The 20,754-nt window shown below is 45.1% G+C and overlaps 1 protein-coding gene across 5 annotated transcripts in view; it reads right to left on the bottom strand.

Moving 5' to 3' along the window:
- KANK1 (KN motif and ankyrin repeat domains 1) overlaps positions 1 to 20,754 on the bottom strand; it is a 214,717-nt gene that overhangs the window by 66,623 nt on the left and 127,340 nt on the right. For all 5 annotated transcript variants that reach the window (XR_015243429.1, XR_015243431.1, XM_086684946.1 and 2 more), the window contains exon 3: positions 8,020 to 8,139. Coding sequence is in view for 3 of the 5 variants with exons in the window: in XM_086684946.1 (XP_086541072.1) it covers positions 8,020 to 8,056 (37 nt within the window). In the remaining 2 variants the exon portion in view is untranslated. The remainder of the gene's footprint in view (positions 1 to 8,019; positions 8,140 to 20,754) is intronic.

The following is a 20,754-nucleotide window of genomic DNA, read 5'->3' on the forward strand; positions in this document are numbered from 1 at the left end:
TATAACCTCTGTGAATTCGAGAACTATGCTGATATTCTTTGTGCCAGAGCAAATCAAACAGCCCTGTACAGAGAAGGACCCCAAAAGCAGCAACTGCGAGCTGAAGTTGCTCATTTTCCAAGCCCACACAAACCCTTCTCGGGAGCTGCACAAAGGAGATGAACTGGAATTATCTGGGGCACAGAAGGCAAACCTGTGGAAAAGAGGCTCATTTAATGAGCTAGACTCTGGATGGGGTTGGCTAGCCCACCCAAGCTCTTCGAGAAAGAGGGAAGTGCAGAACCAGAAATAAACGCCAATACTCACGATGGGAAGTCTGGGGGGTAAGCAAGGCACAGAATATTCAAATCCTGTAGGAAAGGCTGTTTTAATCCTTTGCCTCACTCTGCAGCTTTATTTAAAAATTTTTTTTTCAACGTTTTTATTTATTTTTGGGACAGAGAGAGACAGAGCATGAACAGGGGAGGGGCAGAGAGAGAGGGAGACACAGAATCGGAAACAGGCTCCAGGCTCCGAGCCATCAGCCCAGAGCCTGACGCGGGGCTCGAACTCACGGACCGCGAGATCGTGACCTGGCTGAAGTCGGACGCTTAACCGACTGCGCCACCCAGGCGCCCCACTCTGCAGCTTTAGAAAGAGAGCAGGAGCTCAAGTTTTTAATGTAGCGCATCTCCCTGCTGGGCTTTTATTTTGTGTGTGTGTGTGTGTGTGTGTGTGTGTGTGTGTGTGTGTGTGTGTGTGTTTCCTTTCTTCTTGGCACCCAGAGAGCATCTGGGCAGAAATCTCCAAATGGAGGGTGTATTTGTGCCTGATGCCGGGAAGAGCCGGGATCTACCCTTCCCACATCCACGTGGGCTGTCTCTCGCTGCAAGATAAGGCATCTTTCCTTGGCCTAACCAGAGTTTAATCGCCTGTCTGAAACCTGAATGATGCTTAACCCATTCTGACTTGCTTGAGGTCTGGAACCACAACGACCATAAGGTGAAGCTGGCTGCGGGTTAAAACAGAAGTCTTACGAGGTGAAACAAGCTAGCCCTGAGGAGGGAGGGACCCTTCAGAAGCTCTCTGGGGGCCGAATGAATTCTGCGGTTCTGATTTAACCAGACAGGTGGAACTCTGAAAGGCAAGGCCTCCTATTTGTAGTGGTCTCAGCATTTTATTTATCTTTTCATGTTTATTTAATTATTCTGAGAGAGAGACAGAGCAGGAGCAGGGGAGGGGCGGAGAGAGAGGGAGACAGACAATCCCAAGCAGGCTCCGTGCTGCCACGCACAGCCCGACGCAGGGCTTGAACTCACCAACCGTGAGATCTTGACCTGAGCCGAAACCAAAGGTCAGACCCTTAACCAACTGAGCCACCCAGGTGCCCCTCGGCATTTTAAAAATTAGGAAGTTCGAGGGTAACTACTACTTTCTTAAAAAAAAAAAAATCTTCTGAAACACCATCACTGTGTAGGAAAATACATTATTTCATTTATAAACTCCAGGGTGAAATTAGCCTTTCATAAGCTAAAAACTAAGTTTCATTTAAAGTTGAAATGTTGGGGCGCCTGGGTGGCGCAGTCGGTTAAGCGTCCAACTTCAGCTCAGGTCACGATCTCGCGGTCCGTGAGTTCGAGCCCCGCGTCAGGCTCTGGGCTGATGGCTCAGAGCCTGGAGCCTATTTCCGATTCTGTGTCTCCCTCTCTCTCTGCCCCTCCCCCGTTCATGCTCTGTCTCTCTCTGTCCCAAAAATAAATAAACGTTGAAAAAAAAAATTTAAAGTTGAAATGTATAATTAAGATCCAATTATTGAACACACCAGAGGAATGGTGCTGCATGCTATACTAAATACGAATATGCCTGTTACTTTGGCTCTTAATTCACACTAAGAAAAAATACCTTTTCACCATAACCTCTATCAGGGAGGCCAGTTTACTGGTGACTGGCCTACTTTTGTGTTTCACGTAGTTTTCTCAACTATATACCTTCCCCTTGATCTGTTTAATCAGAACATCACAGACTCTACGCTTCTGATTTTTTAATGCCAACAGAATGCGGGGAACAAGGAAAACCGCTCTCTGTGTTCCGCTTCTGGCTTAGCCATTAACTAACGGTGTGAGTTGGGCAACTTGTGTTCTGTGGTCTGAAAGTGGGGACAAGTGGAATCAAAAAGATCCCCGATGGCCCTCACCTATGCTTTTATGTCAGACAACTTTGTTTCTTCCGTTTGTTCTTCTGATACACCACTCACAGGAGACCCCAAAGGACTGATCAGAACACGCACTTAATCCTTGTGCCGACTTTTCCAGAACACCCTGAAAGGTCATGGAGAGCAGCCCGAGCCTCTCATCAGCTTCCGTTCTGCCTTCGGAGAACAGGACTAAGACCCAACACCACAGACACACACAACGGGTCTCGCGCTTGACCATCAGCAGGCAATTTCGCTATCGGGTTCACCGCAGTGGGCTCAGAGTTCTGTTTGAGAAATGCTGCTGCCCAGGAAAAATATTTACACAATCGAGTGGGCTGCACGGCACGGCAGTGTTCGACCTGCTCAGCCAGGAGCCTGTCTTATCAGCGGCCTTTGTACCTCATTTAACATCCACATGGCGACAAAACCTGGAGCCAGGTAACTGACCAGAAGATCAAGGTCTTATGAAATTGATTGTATGAATTTAAAATGACCACCAAATTTTTAACGCAGTTCGGTAAGTATTGTAAATAAGCAAATATATAGTTATCTGGAAAAAATAAAAAACTAACAAAGGCAAATATTAGCAAAAATAAGGCTGGGTGATGGGAGGTATAAAATGCTACTCTCTAATACTCATCTGTTGCTTTCATTTATTTAGCTTTCATTAACAGTAATATGTCTAGCCTTAAAATCACCGTATCTATGCACCCCAATGTTTAGAGCAGCACTATCAACAATAGCCAAATTATGGAAAGAGCCCAAATGTCCATCAAGTGATGAGTGGATAAAGAAGATGTGGTTTATATATACAATGGAATACTACTTGGCGATGAAAAACAATCTTGCCATTTGCAACAACACGGATGGCACTGGAGGGTATTATGGTAAGTGAAGTCAGTCAGTCAGAAAAAGACAGGTATCGTCTGTTTTCACTCATATGTGCAATTTGAGAAACTGTTTAACAGATGACCATAGGGGAGGGGAAGGGAAGGAAAAAAATGAGATAAAAACAGAGAAGGAGGCAAACCATAAGAGACTCTTAAATACAAAGAACAAACTGAGGGTTGATGGGATGGGGGGTAGGGGAGAGTGGCTGCTGGGCATTGAGGCAGGCACTTGTTGGGATGAGCACCGGGTGTTGTATGTGAGTGATGAATCATGGGAATCCACTCCTGAAGCCAAGACTACCCTGTATGTTAGCTGATGTGATAAATAACACACACACACACACACACACACACACACACACACACACACACAGGGAGAGAGAGAGAACAGGAGAATACCTCTGATTATAGGAAAAAAAAAAAGGGAAAAAAAATCACCGTATCTGATGGGACCTTGTACAGTGGCACCTGAACAGGTGCCTTTCGGACCAGGAACTCACAAGAGAGTCAGCAGATCAAGAAGGGCAGTGATTTCCCCTGACATCCAACCAGCATTTTATACCGTAAAAAAAGTGTTTTTATGGCTATTATTTTATCTCTCCTTCACAACACACCTGTGAAGAAGGTAGGGCAGGTATTCTTATCTTCATCTGACAAATAAGCCACCTGTCATTTAGCTTCTGAAGAGATGCTAAGCTCTAATTAAAGTTTTACAACAGCAATTAGTGTTTACAGAGGTAAACAGTGCGTCCAGTTTACAACATGATTTCAGAAACCTGAGAAAGAGCAGACTGTCCCCATCCCCAAAGTGCAGAGACACAGCCATCCTCCTAACCAACGGCCCTCACTTCCTTCGTAGCTGGCCCCAAGAAAAGGGGACAGTCACGAGCAATCTATAAAAGCTTGTACCTTGTCACGCTGACAGGTGGCCTTAGGGTGTTCTCTGGAATACCATAATAAAGGGGTTTTCGTTAATGAAATCACAACTGGACCAGTCAACAGAAGTAGGACAGAGATCATGTGGAAAAGAGGTCACATAGAAACAAATGACTGATACGGACAGGGTGGCCTGGAGAAAGATGAATCTGGAAGGGGTACCCAGGCGAGACTGTCCTGTGTAGCAAGTAAGAACAGAGGACACCCGGCTAAATTTGAATTTCAGATGCACAGTGCATACTTTTTTTAGCGTGAGTCAGTCCTCTACTTTATCCAGAGGCTCTGTCCACAGGAACCCTCAGCTTCCACTAGACGAAAGGTCTTCGAAAGCAGGAGGTGTGTCGACCGAAGGCCTGTTTTGTTCCCTGCTGCATCCGAGTCCCTAGAACAGAGCCTGACCCGCTGGACGCCCTCCATAATCTTTGCCATGAACTTGTAAAGTTTATTTCTGAAGCCAGGTGCTATGTATGCAGGTGCCTGTCATATCACCTTTATACATTTTGTATGCCTGGGATTTATTATAATAAATTTACAAATTATAGCATCAACTAACTGCTCTTGTTTTAAAATCAGTATCTTTTGGGGTGCTGGGTGGCTTAGTTGGTTAAGGGCCTCTTGATGTTGGCTCAGGTGGTGATCTCATAGTGCGTGAGTTCGAGCCCAGTGTCGGGGTCCGTGCTGACAGCTCAGAGCCTGCTTGGGATTCTGTCTCTTCCTCTCTCTGCCCTCCCTGCTTGCACCCTCTCTCCCATTCTCTCTCCTCCCCTCTCTCTCAATATAAATAAACTTAAGAAACAAAATAAAATAAAATCAGCTTTTATTCTAGCTAACTGAAGGACTCAGTGGGGAAGTCCAAGTATAAAAGGACTCTGAATAGTCCCTTACTCAGTTTCAAGTCTCAAACAAGGACACGATATGTGATGTCAGACCTCAGATGTGCTGGCAGGCCAAGGGCACTGCTTGGCCAAGTGGTGTTTTTCTCAGCTGGCTTCTTCTGCTTCTGCTTTGTTCCTCAGACCATGAAAAGCATTTCTCGTGCCAATGCTCTGACTCCAACCGCATATGGGACTTTTCCTCAGGTTTTATGGAAGCCCAAAGCCTTGATTTTTCAGGGGAAGGGGTGGGCCAGACTCCTTTTGGGGCCATAAAGCCCTCTTTAACCCATCTTAATCTGCAGTCTGTAAATGTTTTTATGTTAATTACATTTCAAAACAGTATATTTATAAACAGCATATACTTCTGCATGTTTGAGTTTGGCTTTTTTTTTTTTAAACAATGGGCAGGCATTTCTTTTGCAATACAGAGCAAGAAAACAAAAGGTAAAAATAGTGATTTTTATAAGCATTATCTCAACTGCGTGAAATATTTAAAATTTAAAGACCATACCAAAGGGGCGCCTGGGTGGCTCAGTTAAGCGTCCGACTTCGGCTCAGGTCATGATCCTGTGGTTCCTGAGTTCGAGCTCCACGTCAGGCTCTGTGCTGACAGCTCGGAGCCTGGAGCCTGTTCGGATTCTGTGTCTCCCTCTCTCTCTGCCCCTCCCCTGCTTGTGCTCTCTCTCTCTCTCTCAAAATCATAAATAACATTAAAATGGATTTTTTAAAAACTTTAAAAAATAAAAATAAAGACCATACAGAAAAGGAGCACAACATGTATTTCTGGGTGGGGGCATTACCAGTAATTCTTGCTCTATTTTTTAAGAAAACGTTAAACTTTTATATCTTAGAATTTTCTAAAATGGGCCTTATATGTATACATGCATGCATATACGTGTGTGTGTGTGTGTGTGTGTGTGTGTGTGTGTGTGTGTGTAACTATAGTAATTATGTATGGCTGAGCCTCTAATCAGATTGCTTACAGAGGTCATGGCGACTAGAAAAAACAAAACTGTCCCTTGCCTGATGCAGACACCTGTCTGCAGTAACTAATCATACCCTGATACCCCAGAAGTCACAAATCATAGAGCTTCCCTTTGTTTCTGGACTCAGTGCCCAGACCTGCTAGGCAGGGGGAAAGGTTACAGCTGGGTCATCAGACTTTAAGAACCAAAGGAAAAGAGACACTCCAGAAGAGTCAGGCTGGAGAAGGAACTGAGGGCAAATGGGGTAGGTATCTAAACCCTTGAAGACAGGAATGTGCTAGACACGCCAGTGGGTCAAGGTCTAGAGGCACCACTAACTCCAGCCCCCCTTCCTCTGAACGTGTGGGAAGTGGGGGCAGGAGAGGGAAGGGAGGACCATCACAGGAGATTGAAACTCACTCACAACACTCAAGACATTTCATGTTTCAACCTCCTCCCTCAGCAAATATTTGACTCGACACGAGGAATGATCCTGACTTTTCTTACTTAGGTTAAGGGACTGAGGTTCTCTGCCATCACACAGGGCTGATAGCGATGGTGAAGGGGACAGTGTCATCTCACAGGATTACGTACGAATTAGGGATGGGAGTAGAGATAGAGCAGCTTTGGCATCATGGCATGCCGTGAGCGTTCATTTAAAGGCTAGATTTGTGTCGTCTGTACTTTATTTTTAAGCTTATTTATTTTGAGAGAGCAAGCAGGGGAGGGGCAGAGAGAGAGGGGGAGAGAGAGAATCACAAGCAGGCCTCGCAGTGGCGGCACGGAGCCCGACGCGGGACTTGAACTCATCAACCGTGAGATCATGACCTGAGCCGAAGTTAAGAGTCAGACGCTTAACTGACTGAGCCACCCGGGCGCCCCCAGTTTTCCTCGCCGACAGCAGTCCTGAGCAGAATCTCTACAAGTCCCTGGCAGCTGGCAAGTAGAAGGGACCAACCGAAGAATAAACAGAGAAAGATCGGTCGTCCCAGAATAAATGGAGTTTGGCTGGGTTTGGCCTGGGGCAAGAAAGCTACCAAGTTCTTGTCAGAGGGGATGCTTGCAGCCAGGACTACTAGAAGGAAGAGTCACACGGGTGGGCTGGGGACACCCCCCGCAGAGGGCTCCTCCTGCCGCAGTCCTTACCAGAGCTTGCCGGCTTACCTGGCACTTGTAAGTCCGCTTCTGGTGCCCGCGTGGGTCTCAACCCTGCAGGCAGACACGTTTACTGATACCGCACACCCGGAACAGTCCTGCCCCCCATTTCATGGTTAGTGCTGGAGCTGGGACTCCAATTCAGGGGTCCTGATTCCAACTCCACATTCCTTCCATGACCCAGTGTTCAGAGCAGCAGAGCCCCGACCCCTTTTCAGACACCACGCGACAGTTCCTGCATACATACACGGTCACCGTTCTCGCACATTCTGCTCTTTGGCTGATCGCTCAAGAGAGGGACGGACGCTCGGTGTACCGTTGGGGGCAGGTGGTCATCTCTCAGGAGGACTTCCTCTGCATTTGTCCTATAAATTTCTCCCACATCTTATATAGGCAATACCGGACGAGCTATGCAACCTGTGTAGGTCTCTAACGTAACTAGAGTAACAGCGACAACACAAATCTTTATGATTCGTGATATGGCTTGTTGATTATTCCTCTCTGGGAAAGTTGCTCTAGCAAGTAAGCTCTTCCCTAGCCACTCTGTCCCTTTGTGCAGCAACACGAAACAAACCCTGCTTGGGACCAGACACTAGGAACTGGTTTTAGGCATCCAAACCTATCTCCTCTCGCATCGCTCAATCCCTCATAAAGAAGGGCAAGAGGAATGCCCATTATCCTTGGATCAGCACTCGGATTTTACATTGATCTTTCAACACTTCAACAGTATTGACTTGGGTAATAATTTACCTAATTGATTTCTGCACATAAAGACTCTAAAGATAAAAGCAAATTCTCTAAGAGATTTTGGAAAAAACAAAAACAAAAACAAAAAAATTTAAAAAAACCAACCTAGCTTCGATGGATAGAAAATTGCTTTCAAAGTCCAGTTACCTAGGCAACCTGCTATTATCTACCCATTACTGAAAAAGACATAAGAAATCAGTTTGAGCAAAGGCATACACACACACACACACACACACACTCTCTCTCTCTCTCTCTCTCTCTTTCCAGAGTTGAGTTACCTGAGGCACAGCCGTTAACCTTTGTGGCGTGAGCCATGCTGGCTGGAGTCCAATGACAGATCCAGAAAGGAGTGAGGAATCATGCAAATTTTATGCATCAAGTTCCCAAACGCGATCAACCTGAAACAATGAAGACAGCCTCATCAAAATGGATCATTTAAAAATATGTACAACACTAAATCTTAGACGTCTGTTTACAAAGAATGGCTGCTAATGGAGAGAGCAAATCGGGAGTCGGGGAGAGATGGCCTGTGGATGGGGGTGATGACGGCCTGGCCCCGCCACTCGGTGCTGAGATTCACGTACCCGCAGATGTGCCTGTGGACGGGCACCCAGAGCAGGGCTCTAGACACGATACTCTTATCGGAGATGGAAATGGTTCTCCAGAAACGTGACATTTTTAGGAAGGTGGCCTTCAAATACCAAGGGCCTCCTCAGGGGCATCATTCCCTAGCCTACCGCAAATCCACTACAAACCATTTTTGGTACTTTACAAAACAATTTATTTTTGAGAGAGAGACAGAGAGCGAGCGAGTGCACAAGCAGGGAAGGGGCAGAGAATCCAAAGCAGGCTCCAGGCTCTGACCTATCAGTATAGAGCTTGATGCGGGGCTTGAACATGCAAACCTAGAGATCATGACGTGAGCTGACGTCGGATGCTTAACCGACTGAGCCACCCAGATGCCCTGACCATTTGTGGTTCTTAAACGTAATGTCTTTTCCAGATGCTGGCTCAACACCTTCAAGGTAGTTGCTGTTGTAGCAAGCCTTCACATTTTTAAAGGATTGATTCACGGGAACCCTTCTGAGGTATCTCAAAGTCTTTTGCCTACTCGGTCTTTTAAAACATAAATCTGAGCCAGTCAGCTCCCCTCTTAAAAAAGTCTTCAATATCTCCCACTGTCCTGTCAGATAACCTTCAAATGACAGTATGGCACAGCACATGGTTTGGAAACATTAGGGGTCACGACAGGCACCATATTTCTTACTTTATATTGATCCTCTATTTAAAAGTTAACTGAGATTACTACTATAAGACATAGTAGAAACACAAAATTTAAAAAAAAAAGAAACAAGAATAGTAGTAACAGGAAGGGAACATTGCTCTAACCTCTGCTTTTTCAAAACGCCTTTTGAAAAATGCTGGTAAGGAAAGCAAACAATGGTATAGAGGAAAATAGTCCATTTCCACTGTGCCCAGATCCTAACTCTAGACCCACAAAACCCGAAGAAACTGATCTAACAAATTCCAAGTTGGGAATTCAAGTGTCGGTTCAGAAACCCGCAGTGACCTCCCTAAAAGAACAAACTGCTGGGGCGTCTGGGTGGCTCAGGGGGTTAAGCGTCCGACGTCGGCTCAGGTCACGATCTCATGGTTTGTGGGTCCGAGCCCCGCGTCGGGCTCTGTGCTGACAGCTAGGAGCCTGCTTTGGTTTCTGTCTCCTGCTCCCTCTGTCCCTCCCCATGTGTGCTCTGTTTCTCTGTCTCTCAAAAATAAATAAATGTAAAAAAAAAAATAAAATAAAGAACAAAATGCTAATACATACGCATATACACGTCTAATGCAGCCAGTGAAATCACTTAAGAGCTTTCAATAATGTAGTAAAATACTCAGAGAACATCGATAAAAATTGTATTCTGTCATAAACCCAATTTTGTGAAAAATATGTACATATTTACACATTGATTTAAAACCCCAAGAAATAAATACACCAAAATGTTCCTTATGGTTGCCCCTGGCTGATGCAATTAGGGAGGAACTTAGCTCCTTTGTTAGATTTGTAATAGTAACTATTAAAAAAAAAAAATAAAGATTGGAGACTTCCCGTCTCTGGTTTTATTTGCTTTCAAGTGCACGGGAGAAAGAAGAAAGAATTTTCAAAACACAATGTGAAAGGGAACTATGAGGCCACGGTCATGGAGAGTGTAAGAAGTGAGAAATCCAAGTACATAGAAGGCAGGCACAGGAAATGGCTGATCTCTGTGATCACACAGTGACAGTCACTAGCTGAAGAGCTAGTGAAATTGTCTTCGCTGCCTGAATGGGTTTTCGCTTGTAGTTCAAAGCGAACTATTTACTGTTCCCTTGCTTGGCTTTTCCAGCTTTGGGGACTGCCACTCCGCCGGCAGAGACCGGATTCTCAGCCTCCCCCGAGAAGCTCCCTGCTGGTCCCCACTTGGTGTGTGACAGCACACCAGGAGGAAAGGATGGCTCTAATCTCTCTGCAGTCACCTGACATTCTGTTGGAAACAGGCACCGGTCCGGGTCCATGGCATTGAGCTTGGGAAGCAGTAACCTCCGTGCGTGCGGGCAGAGCTGGCTTTAGGGATACAGTGAGCATTACCTTTAAGAATAGGAATGACTACACAGGTCTGGCAAATGTAGCTTGGTTAAAAAAAAAAAAAATGTGGGGACTGGTAGAGAAGAAGGAAGAGAGGGAACAGGGAGATAAGGGGACAGAGGACTTCCTGTCCAGCTTCTGAAATTCTTCAACTGATTACACTTTTGAAAGCCAACAAAAGCAAATATAATCTGATTCGTGACCCCTTTCTAGATTGGTGCGCTGGGCTGGTGCTCTTGCTTCAGAATGGCTTGTAAATACCACCCCTTAAACTCGTGAGGGCAAACAGAAGGCAAGAAGAAACAGGCTGCATGTGTTATGGGTGCATGAAGTAGGTGTCAAGGTATTTGGATGGAGATATGCCCAGAATCTCCTGAGTGAAGCTTCATAAACTTTGGTCCAAGGTCCCCTCCTGTTAGTGAACACCCTTCGCCTGGCAGAAAATCTTTATGTCCGATCCAAACTGGTCTCTCCCACCCTCCCCCAAACCGAACGATAAAATCAAAAGGAAGGAGAAACCTCAAAAAGGGAACAAGCATGCCACTGGTAATATAATAAGATATGTGTCACCGGGTGTGGATCCGGGTAGTGTCTATGCAAAAACAACAGTTTCATATGGTGTATTGATTTTTCCCAGTTATTGTTCATGCCTGACAGGTGGCCTCAAACTGTGAGGACTTAGTCTTCTTAATGATATGCAGATTCTTATGTCAGTGCATTACATAAACCAGAAAAGGGTTGGCCATGTTCCATTCTCTGTTACAGATCAATAAACTGCTTCTTTTCTTCCCCAGAGAAGGCTGCAAACCAGTAAATCTCAAGCGGTACAATGGTGGCTTAGTTGAGCTCACTAAGAAAAAGCACTCCTTTGAAAGCCTCTAGGGAAATACATCAATACAGAAAATAAAGAATTTGTCGTCTTCTCTATTTCAAGCGACAAATCTGAAGAACATTTTAGTAGCTCCCCGAGCGCAGCACAGAGAATAATGTAGACGTTGCATGAATTTATCCCGTAAACGCATGACATTAGTTCAATACAAAACCAACGGGAGGAACAGCCCACCGGGTCTTCTCTAAGAAAGCATTAGTGAAAACAGATAGATGAACTTGAGATTTGACATATACCCTAGACTGGCTCTGGCAACCAACCAAATGCCACTGCTTTGGTTAGAGCCCAGATAATGACGATGAGGACACTGCTGATGACCAAGCAGATGACAGCTGGTATTCACTGAGCTCTTACTCTTATCAGTTATTGAGATACAAATGGTATCCATTCTATGGTGCACCATTACTTTAAGTAGCACTGATTAAAAACTAATGTTGCTAATTAAACAGTCTTAAAATGCTTATTAAGATTATATTAATTGTAGGATATACCCTCATCTCAGAAATGTTAGAATGTGAAAAATGTGCATCTTAGAATTTGTGAACTTATGTTACATTCAGGGCATTTAGGTTTTTTAAAAATTTATTTGGGGGGGGGCATGAGTGGGAGAGGGACAGAGAGAGAGAGAGAGAAAGGTGGGGGAAGGGGCAGAGAGAGAGAGAGAGAGAGAGAATCCCAAGCAGGCTCTGCACTGTCACCACAGAATCCTATGTGGGGCTTGATCTCATGAACCACGAGACCATGACCTGAGTTGAAATCAAGAGTTGGATGCTTAACCAACTGAGCCACCCAGGCGCCCCACATTCAAGGCATTTGTTAAAGCACCTAACAGTTATCACCTCATTCAAACTTCACAATAACCCTGTGAGCTACTAAAAATTCTCTCCCCATTTTACAAACAGGAAGCTCAGGCATAGGGAGGTCAGAACACGCCTGGCTAGGGGTGCCTGAGTGGCTCAGTCGGTTGAGCGTCCGACTTTGGCTCAGGTCATGATCTCGTGGTCCATGAGTTCAAGCCCCGCATCGGGCTCTGTGCTGACAGCCTGGAGCCTGAAGCCTGTTTCCGATGCTGTGTCTCCCTCTCTGTCTGCCACTCCCCCGCTCATGCTCTGTTTCTCTCTGTCAAATATAAATAAACATTAAAAACAAACAAAAAAAACCATGCCTGGCTCACAGAACTAGGAAGTGCCAGAGCCAAGTGCAGGGGTGAGCAATCCAGCCCTAGAGCCCGCACTCCAGCCCTCGTGGGTAAGGGCCCTGTTGCTTTCACAAGTAAAAATTTATGCACCTAAATAAGGGGAACCTTTCAAGGCCCTCACCTGAGGGATGTATACGCTTACTGAAAGGATACTTAAATTCCTTTTAGAAAGAAAGCTATGTTTCAGAATTTTACGGCATTTGTTTTTGAAGCAACTGTATTTCCCGTCTTAGTCCTTGAGATGACATGTTTAAGAGCCTGAGGAGGGACTTACATGACACATAGGAAAGGCCATTGTATGCGCCCATCACACTTTGATCGGGACTCCCCAGGATACTCGTCCATGTGGCTATCTGCCTTGTTCCTTAGACTGTACTACGGATGTCATTTGACTCAATACGTTAAGTACTTTTTCACCTGACCAACATGCTCCCCCACTCAGGGTTAGGTGGGAGGCTCCCAATGGAATCATAGTAATTTCAAAAATGGACAGACTCAGGGCAGTCAAATTGGAATAAGAACCTTCCTGTTCAAATGACAAGTGTTAAGAGGGGAAACCACCGTTTTGATGTACACGTTCTGGAATCTCTTCTACAACATGTCATAGTATTGTTTCTTTTAGCTTCACAAAATTAACAACATAGTTATACCTAAAATCTGGAAAAGACAGAAAAAATAGTCACTCATTATCTCTCAGTGCTGACGTGGCCATCATGACCAGCTGAGGCTCGCTCTTTTTTTTTTTTTTTTTTAAGGTTTATTTATTTTTCAGAGAGAGAGAATGAGAGAATACGAGCAAGCAGGGGAGGGACAGAGAGAGAGGGAGACACAGAATCAGAAGCAGGCTCAGGCTCTGAGCTGTCAGCACAGAGTCCGATGCGGGGCTCGAACTCACAAACTGCAAGATCGTGACCCGAGCTGAAGTCTGACACTCAACCGACTGAGCCACTCAGGCGCCCCCCTGAGGTTCTTTCTCTTCAACGTGTGAGGACTCTATGTGTATTTTTGTCACTTCAACACGTTTTGAAGACCTGCAACTCTTAGAATTGGTACCAGCCACTCTTCCTTTTCTACTTGGAGGCAGCAGATAAACGAAAGCTCCGCATCATTCTCAGAGGCTGACACACTACTGCTGGAGGCAGACAGACACACAGTCAAAGGACAAAGCACTCGAAAAGCAGTGTACACGCAGTTAATTCTAATCCACAGCAAGATGGTCTTACCTTGCCCAAACAGGCTGTGAATGGCCAAAAATGTATTCATAAGAGACCACGTGGCCAAAGTCTTAAAGGATGAATGAATGTTTTCCAGGGTGACAAAGAAGGGCATTCTCGACAGAAGGAACAGAGTATGCAAAGTCAAGAGATAAGGAAGTGCATGGTGGGGTGCCTGCCTGGCTCAGTCGGTAGAGCATGCAACTCTTAGTCTTGGGGTTGTGACTTTGAGCCCCACGGTGGGTGTAGAGATTACTTAAAAATTTTGGGGGCACCTGGGCGGCTCAGTCAGTTAAGTGTACAACTCTTGGCTTCAGCTCAGGTCATGATCTCACAACTTGTGAGTTTGAGCCCCGCTCGGGGCTCTGTGCTGACAGCTCCGAGCCTGCTTGGGATGTTCTGTCTCCCTCTTGCTCTGCCCCTCCCCTGCTCTCCCACGCTCTCAAAAATAAATAAATAAAATAAAATAAAATCTTGAAAAAAAAAAAAGAATAGAGTACATGACAAGTAGGGCTGTGGCTAGAGCAATGTCTGTTTCCATAGGGGCTCAGTTATGGTAAAACAAAGAGGACTAAGGCCTGAGTGCTCAAGAGAAAGCTAAAAGGAATACAGTCTACAAGCCAAAGTCCACACACACACACACCCCTTTACCCTAATAAAACATGCAAAGCTCATTTATTTCTTTAAATAAGTCAGTCTTCCAAACAACCATCCAAAAACCTGTCTAACTTATTATACACCCTCGATGACTGCCCAGATACATCTGTCCAGAGTTTAATTAAAAGTAACTTAATTAAAAGTACGTTTGAGTGCAAACTTAGGCCATCGTTCATTATCAGATTATCTTCTGGGGGTTTCTAGTATTGGCTCCTACCACAAGAATTGTGGCGGTAATGTTAACCAGCTCTTGGTCACTTTCCAACCAAATTACCTAATTATGACCCAACCCCATTTACCCTTCTCAAATACAGGGGATAATTTTCTTGGTATGGGGTTGGGAGTGGGGGGAGGGTTTGCCGGAAGGAAATCTCAATTATCAATCAAGATCTAAATCAGAGTCCTGGATGCTGGTTTCATTTATAACATAGAAAGGCAATTGCGTTCTCCCCATTATAAAAATTTTATGCTACACTTGTTCAAACAGTTATATTTACAATCTTATTCTCTGGGGTGATATTTAAGAGGCCAGAAGAAGTGTTTCTGTTTCAGGAAAAAGTTGAAATGCAGACATTAAAGAGAATGTATGGAGGAAGCAATAATAAACACATTCATTTATTCATTTAACAAGTGCCCTGTCATGTGCCAGGCACTGTTGTTGGCACAAAGGATACAGCAAGGAGCAAACAAGACACCCACCTGCCCCCATGCCCCAAACAGTCTAACTGGATCTGTGCTTTGGGTTGAAAGAGACTTTAGATTTCAGAGTATGTTTAACAGATGAGCTGTACTAACAGCCAATTCCTGACTCCTCTTTTCCGCATTATTTGAAAAGAATTCCCGTGTTAAGACCTGCCTCCTTGTGCCCCAAAGTGGGTATAGGCGTGTCCAGCCCTCGCCCAGACCCCCCCCCCCCCCGCCCCCGCCCATCCACATCCACATCCTGCAAGTGTGTTTACGAACAATGCTCCTCCAACAGGTTAAAGGCACCTCAGAGCCTGCAGACGCTCAGAGCCCAGCCTGGCTCTGCTCCAGCCGGGTTGCTGGAATCCACACAGCTTCCTGAACACTTGAAGAAAATGAAGGTAAATTTTCTTTCCAGGAAATTTTCAGTGATCAGAGTTTATCAGATCATAACCACCTAGGCTGAAAACTAGCTGTTTTTCTCTGCAAAACAATGGGGCAACGGACGGGCAGACAAATCAGAATCAGAAGTGTTGAAGCTGTTTTTTGGTTTTTTAATTTTTTTTTTAATGTTTTATTTATTTTTGAGACAGAGAGAGACAGAGCATGAATGGGGGAGGGGCAGAGAGAGAGGGAGACACAGAATCGGAAGCAGGCTCCAGGCTCCGAGCCATCAGCCCAGAGCCCGACGCGGGGCTCGAACTCACGGACTGCGAGATCGTGACCTGAGCTGAAGTCGGACGCTTAACCGACTGAGCCACCCAGGCGCCCCGAAGCTGTTTTTTTAAAGCTTATCACCTTTATGTTTTTTGTTGACTTCAGAGGAAACTGCTTTTATGACTCCGCATAGGCACACGAAATAGAACTTAACCGATTTGCTGTGGTTCATTTCTAAAGGGTGTAGGGAAAACAGACCACAGCAGAGACCTAACCCTTTCATTTATAAATTTGTTCTCATCAGTGAAATCTTGGTCTTACTTAGCAAGCATCTCCACTGCTACTGGTTTAGAGTCAAAATGTCAGTGCTTTTGCCGATTCAAATATTAAAGGACCCACATGTGATGGCCACAGCTGTAAGAGAATTAGTTTACTGTCAATCAAAAGGATTTTGTTCATTTCCTTTTTTTAATTTTTTTTAATGTGAAATTCTCATTTATTTACTGCTGTAGCAGGCATTTTGCCTCGAACTCCTCTGGGATTGGATTCTTACAGGACATTCTCTGTGATTACTCTGAAACTGATCAAAAGTAATTGAATGGTGAGTTTAAGGGTGCCTGGGACTGTCACTAAGCCAACGGGGATAACGCATCTTTAGTTGCTTCATCTTCAAGCAAAAGGCTCTCAAAGTGTGGTTCCTTGGCAGCAGGATTAGCTTGGATGTTCTGGGAACTTCTTGGAAATGCATCCCAGACCTACCGAATCACAATCTTTGGTGGGGTCTGCATCTTAACCAGTCCTCCAGGTGATTCTGTTTCAGGCCTAAGGTTCTCAAAACCACTGCCTTAAAAGGTGGGTTAACTGAGAAAAAAATAAATCCTAAGGCTCCAAGAGCCAGGAACGTCCACTGATTTAATTTTTTAATTTTATTTATTTTGAGAGAGGGAGGGTGCAAGAACAGGGGAGGGGCAAAGAGGGAGGACAGAGTGAATCCCAAGAGAGCTTCATGCTGTCAGTGCAGAGCCTGATGTGGGGCTCAAATCCACAAACCGCGAGATCATGACCCGACCCAAGATCAAGAGAGAGATGCTCAACTGACTAAGCCACCCAGGCGCCCCAAGAATGTCCACTGATTTTAAGAAAATGGCACCGTCTGATTTAGAAAACACCCCCCAAGGGGCACCTAGATGACTTAGTCGGTTAAGCATCCGACTTCGGCTCAGGTCGCGATCTCACGATTGCTGAGTTCAAGCGCCACATCGGGCTCTCTGCTGTCAGCACAGAGCCCGCTTCGGATCCTCTGTCTCCCTCTCTCTGCCCCTCTCCCACTTGTGCCCTCTCAAAATAAACATTAATAAAAATAAAAATAAAAATAAAACATCCCCAAGAGGCCTAACTTTTTGCCATTCATTTACCCCAAAAATAACGATTGGGTGCTCAGCATGGAAGAGGCACACTGCTGGAACTTGAGGGGTCAACAAAATAAACCCAGTTCCTGCCTTCTTGGGGCTTCGAGGCAGGAATTTCACACACAGTGACACACACACACACACGAGGAAATTATTAACATTACGCTAAATACCACAAGGGAGGAAAAAAGTAGGTGTTGAGTGAGAATACAAAGGCCAACGTTTTTAGGGTTGAAGATGAGGACAATGGAGCCGGGTGGGATGGGAGGTCCTCAGAAGCATCTCTAGGGAAACGTCACTGAAGGTGAGGAGTGAACAACAGGTAAGGGCCAGCTGGGGGAGTATGGGAAATGAGGACGGGGCCCAGAAGCAGCCAGACACATCAGTGCTCCCACCAAGTCCCACGATGGCGTATCAACTCCATAAAGGAAGGAAAATCTTTTCAAAGAACAGCAAATGGCCACTTAGAGGCAAAACAAAAAACCCTGACCTCAACGTTTCACCCCACACAAAAATCAATTTGATAGGACCCATAGTCTTGAATGTAAAACAAAAAATACCTTCTAAAACCTTTAGAAGAAAACGCTGAAGATCTTCAAGACCTAGGGCTTGGAGAGGAGTTTCCAGAGGACGATGAAAGATCCATAAAAGTAAAAACTGATGAAGTGATCATTAAAATTAAAATCCGCCCCCCCCCCTTTTTTTTCCCTGTAAAAGCATGGTCCAAAGGCACTTGGGGAAAGAAAAAGCTCTATAGATTTGAGCAATTGAGTTTATTTAAGAAAGGTAAAGAGCAGAGAGGTGAACAGAGGCTAAATGAGAGGACATTTGTTGGGCCTTGCTGGACATGGGAAGGAGAAGATGTTTTATTTTTTTCAAAGTTTATTTATTTTGAAAGAGAGTGCACACGCACGCGTGCATGCACACACACATTCACACAGACATAAGTGGGGGAGGGGCAGAGAGGGAGAGAGAGAATCCCAAGCAGGCTCTGCATTGTCAGCCCAGAGTCTGATTCAAGGCTTCATCTTAAAAACCGTGAGACCTGAGCCAAAACCAAGAGATGAACATTTAACCGACTGAGCCACCCAGGCGCCCCAAAGTCACTGAGCATTTTAATCCCAATGAGTAACACAAAATAAATTATCTTACTTTCAAGTATTTTGCTTAGGCTTCTTACCATTTTAAGGAATGGTAGGTTGGGTCTTCTATTATGATTATTCTCATTCTTATTCTTATTACCACTACTATTGAGAGAAGACAAGAGATGTTCCAGGAATGGTTTTTTCAGACTTCACAGAAAATTTCCCCTCTGAGTATACTTTGACTTTGAAAATTTTTACTTCAGACTCTTTCACAGAGAGGCACAGCCATGCCAAGCAGACATTTCCCAGAAGTTCTTGCGTCTTCTCCAGAACATACAAGTTCCTACTTATTTTAGAGAAACTTAAAAGATGACAAGTACACAGCCCACAATGGTACATTGTGTTATCAATAGAGCATATGCACTTCAATTAAAAATGGTTACAGGAAAAGCTGGAACCAGAAACTAAACCTAGAGACTTGGGAAAAACCAGCTTCTGCTGTGCCCCTGGACACCCTCAAAGTCAAGTTGCCCTTATATGTCCTACAAACTGTTCCGGCAAGTCTTAGATGTTGTTTTCTTTAGCTGAAACAAACCTCACTTAAGCTTTTCCCTTTTGAATGCAGGAGATTCAAAACATTCACTGCTTTTTTTTTTATCGTCTCAGGCTTTCATGCCGGGACAAGCACACTGCTTTCGTGACTCTGCAAACGTCCTGCTCACGTTCATCTACCCATGGTAGGTGAGTAAACACCAGGGTGTAGGGTGGGGGCGCTGGCAGCGGCCGAAGCGGAGAATGGAAACGCTTGGATCTAGCCAGCATCTCATTCCACTGAGGGATGCTTTGGATAGGAGCAACAGAGTGAAAGCCTGACCAATGACAGGCCACACCTGAGCCTTGTCTCCTGGTCATCAAGGGAAGGGCAGACCCCTGGCGTCATTCCCACCAATTTCAAATGGTCAGAGGGCACAGACACGTCCTCTGGGGGCCCATTCGAATGCCATCGATCACTCAACCTGTTCAGCTGGGAAAGGCAACAGGCCTGGGGAAGGCGACTCAGCAGCGGGACTTCAATCCCTGCCTCCTCATGCACAGGTCCTGCCTCCTCCAGGCTCTGCCTCTCTGTTCCTTCTTCTAGAAGGCTCTGATAGCAACGGCTCAACTCTCCCACACCTGGAAAAGTGCGAGAGGAGGGAGCCTGTCCAAGACAGGCTTCACCCCTAACCCAGGACAAAAACGCTGGGCTTGAGTCAGAAACACAGGCTGAACTCATGTCCCCAGAAGGGCAGCTTTGGAGGATGAGAGCGGACATCTGCTCCCCTGGGGGCCTTACTGAACATTTGGCCTCCTGGGTATTAACACCTCGCGGGTAGGAGCGGATACAGCCGGGAGGCGAGAAGGCAAGGTCCCAAACTCAGAAAGGCAGCGAACACTGAGATCCAGCTACAGGGGGGTAGAAAGGTCTGTTAGGGCATGTGTATCACACCGAAGCAAAATTAATTCACAAACATTTTCGTGCACCTACAGGAAGGGGGTAGGGAGAAGCCCAAACAAGAATTTCTAGCCATCAAGGGAAGATAAATGTTCATTAATGGCAAAGTATCTATTATTTCTAATTTAAGACGTCTAACATCTCAGGGACATGTTTTTATTAGGGTTATGCTGTTTAATAAAATAAATATAGGGGTATCTGGGTGGTTCGGATGGCTGAGCGTCCAATTTGGGCTCAGATCATGATCTCACAGTTCATGATTTCGAGCCCCACATCGGGCTCTGTGCTGACAGTGTAGAGCCTGCTTGAGATTCTCGCCCTCTCCTCTCTTCTCTGCCTGTCTCCTGCTCATGATTTCTCTCTCAAATAAATACACTTAGAAATAAATAAATATAAATTACAGGTTGATAGGCAGTTACAGGTGTTGGCTAACAGCTTCTAAGCCCCTGTGCTGTTCCAGCATGTTCCGGGTCTATATTGCTTGTAACACAGTAAACACAACACCAAAAACTACACATCTGAAATCTCTCTGCACACAACTGATGTGTTTTCAGGAAGTTTGAAATTAACATGACAATTTTCACTGTTCACTAGGGGATTCTCTGCTTATTCTTCAATCTTGGCTCAAGGTAACTCAGGTTTTATAAACTCAGTTCCTACATAGGGTATTAATGTTGTCGCTGGGGGTAAATTTATCAAAAATGTTTCATTCTTTCATCCGGAAGTCCAGGAAAGAGAAATCCTTGATTGACTTACAGTGGCTCATTACCTACTACATTATAAGAGGCTTGATGTGTAACTGACTGGTCAGAACAGAGATGGGAGTAAATTCTAGATTCCTGTCCTAAGACTGAAGAAGTCGCTGTAGTCAAGTACATACACTTGGACCCTATGTACCTTCTGGAATAGGCTCTCAATTATCCTTTTAAGGAGGTATCTAATGCACATGTCCACACCCAGAATAAGCAGATGGTTCGAGAAAGTGCTGGTAAACCACAGAAGAAAATTTAGCTATTGCTGCCCTTGTGAGGTCAGAATCTTTAAGTTAGTCTCATGGAAGGAGAATTTAATACAGTCAACTATGAATTCCATAAAATTTTTTTGAAGC

The sequence above is a fragment of the Puma concolor genome, chromosome D4 (genome assembly GCF_028749965.1).
Source record: "Puma concolor isolate L17-30 chromosome D4, mPumCon1.1.hap2, whole genome shotgun sequence".
In the NCBI taxonomy this organism is placed as follows: Eukaryota; Metazoa; Chordata; class Mammalia; order Carnivora; family Felidae; genus Puma; species Puma concolor.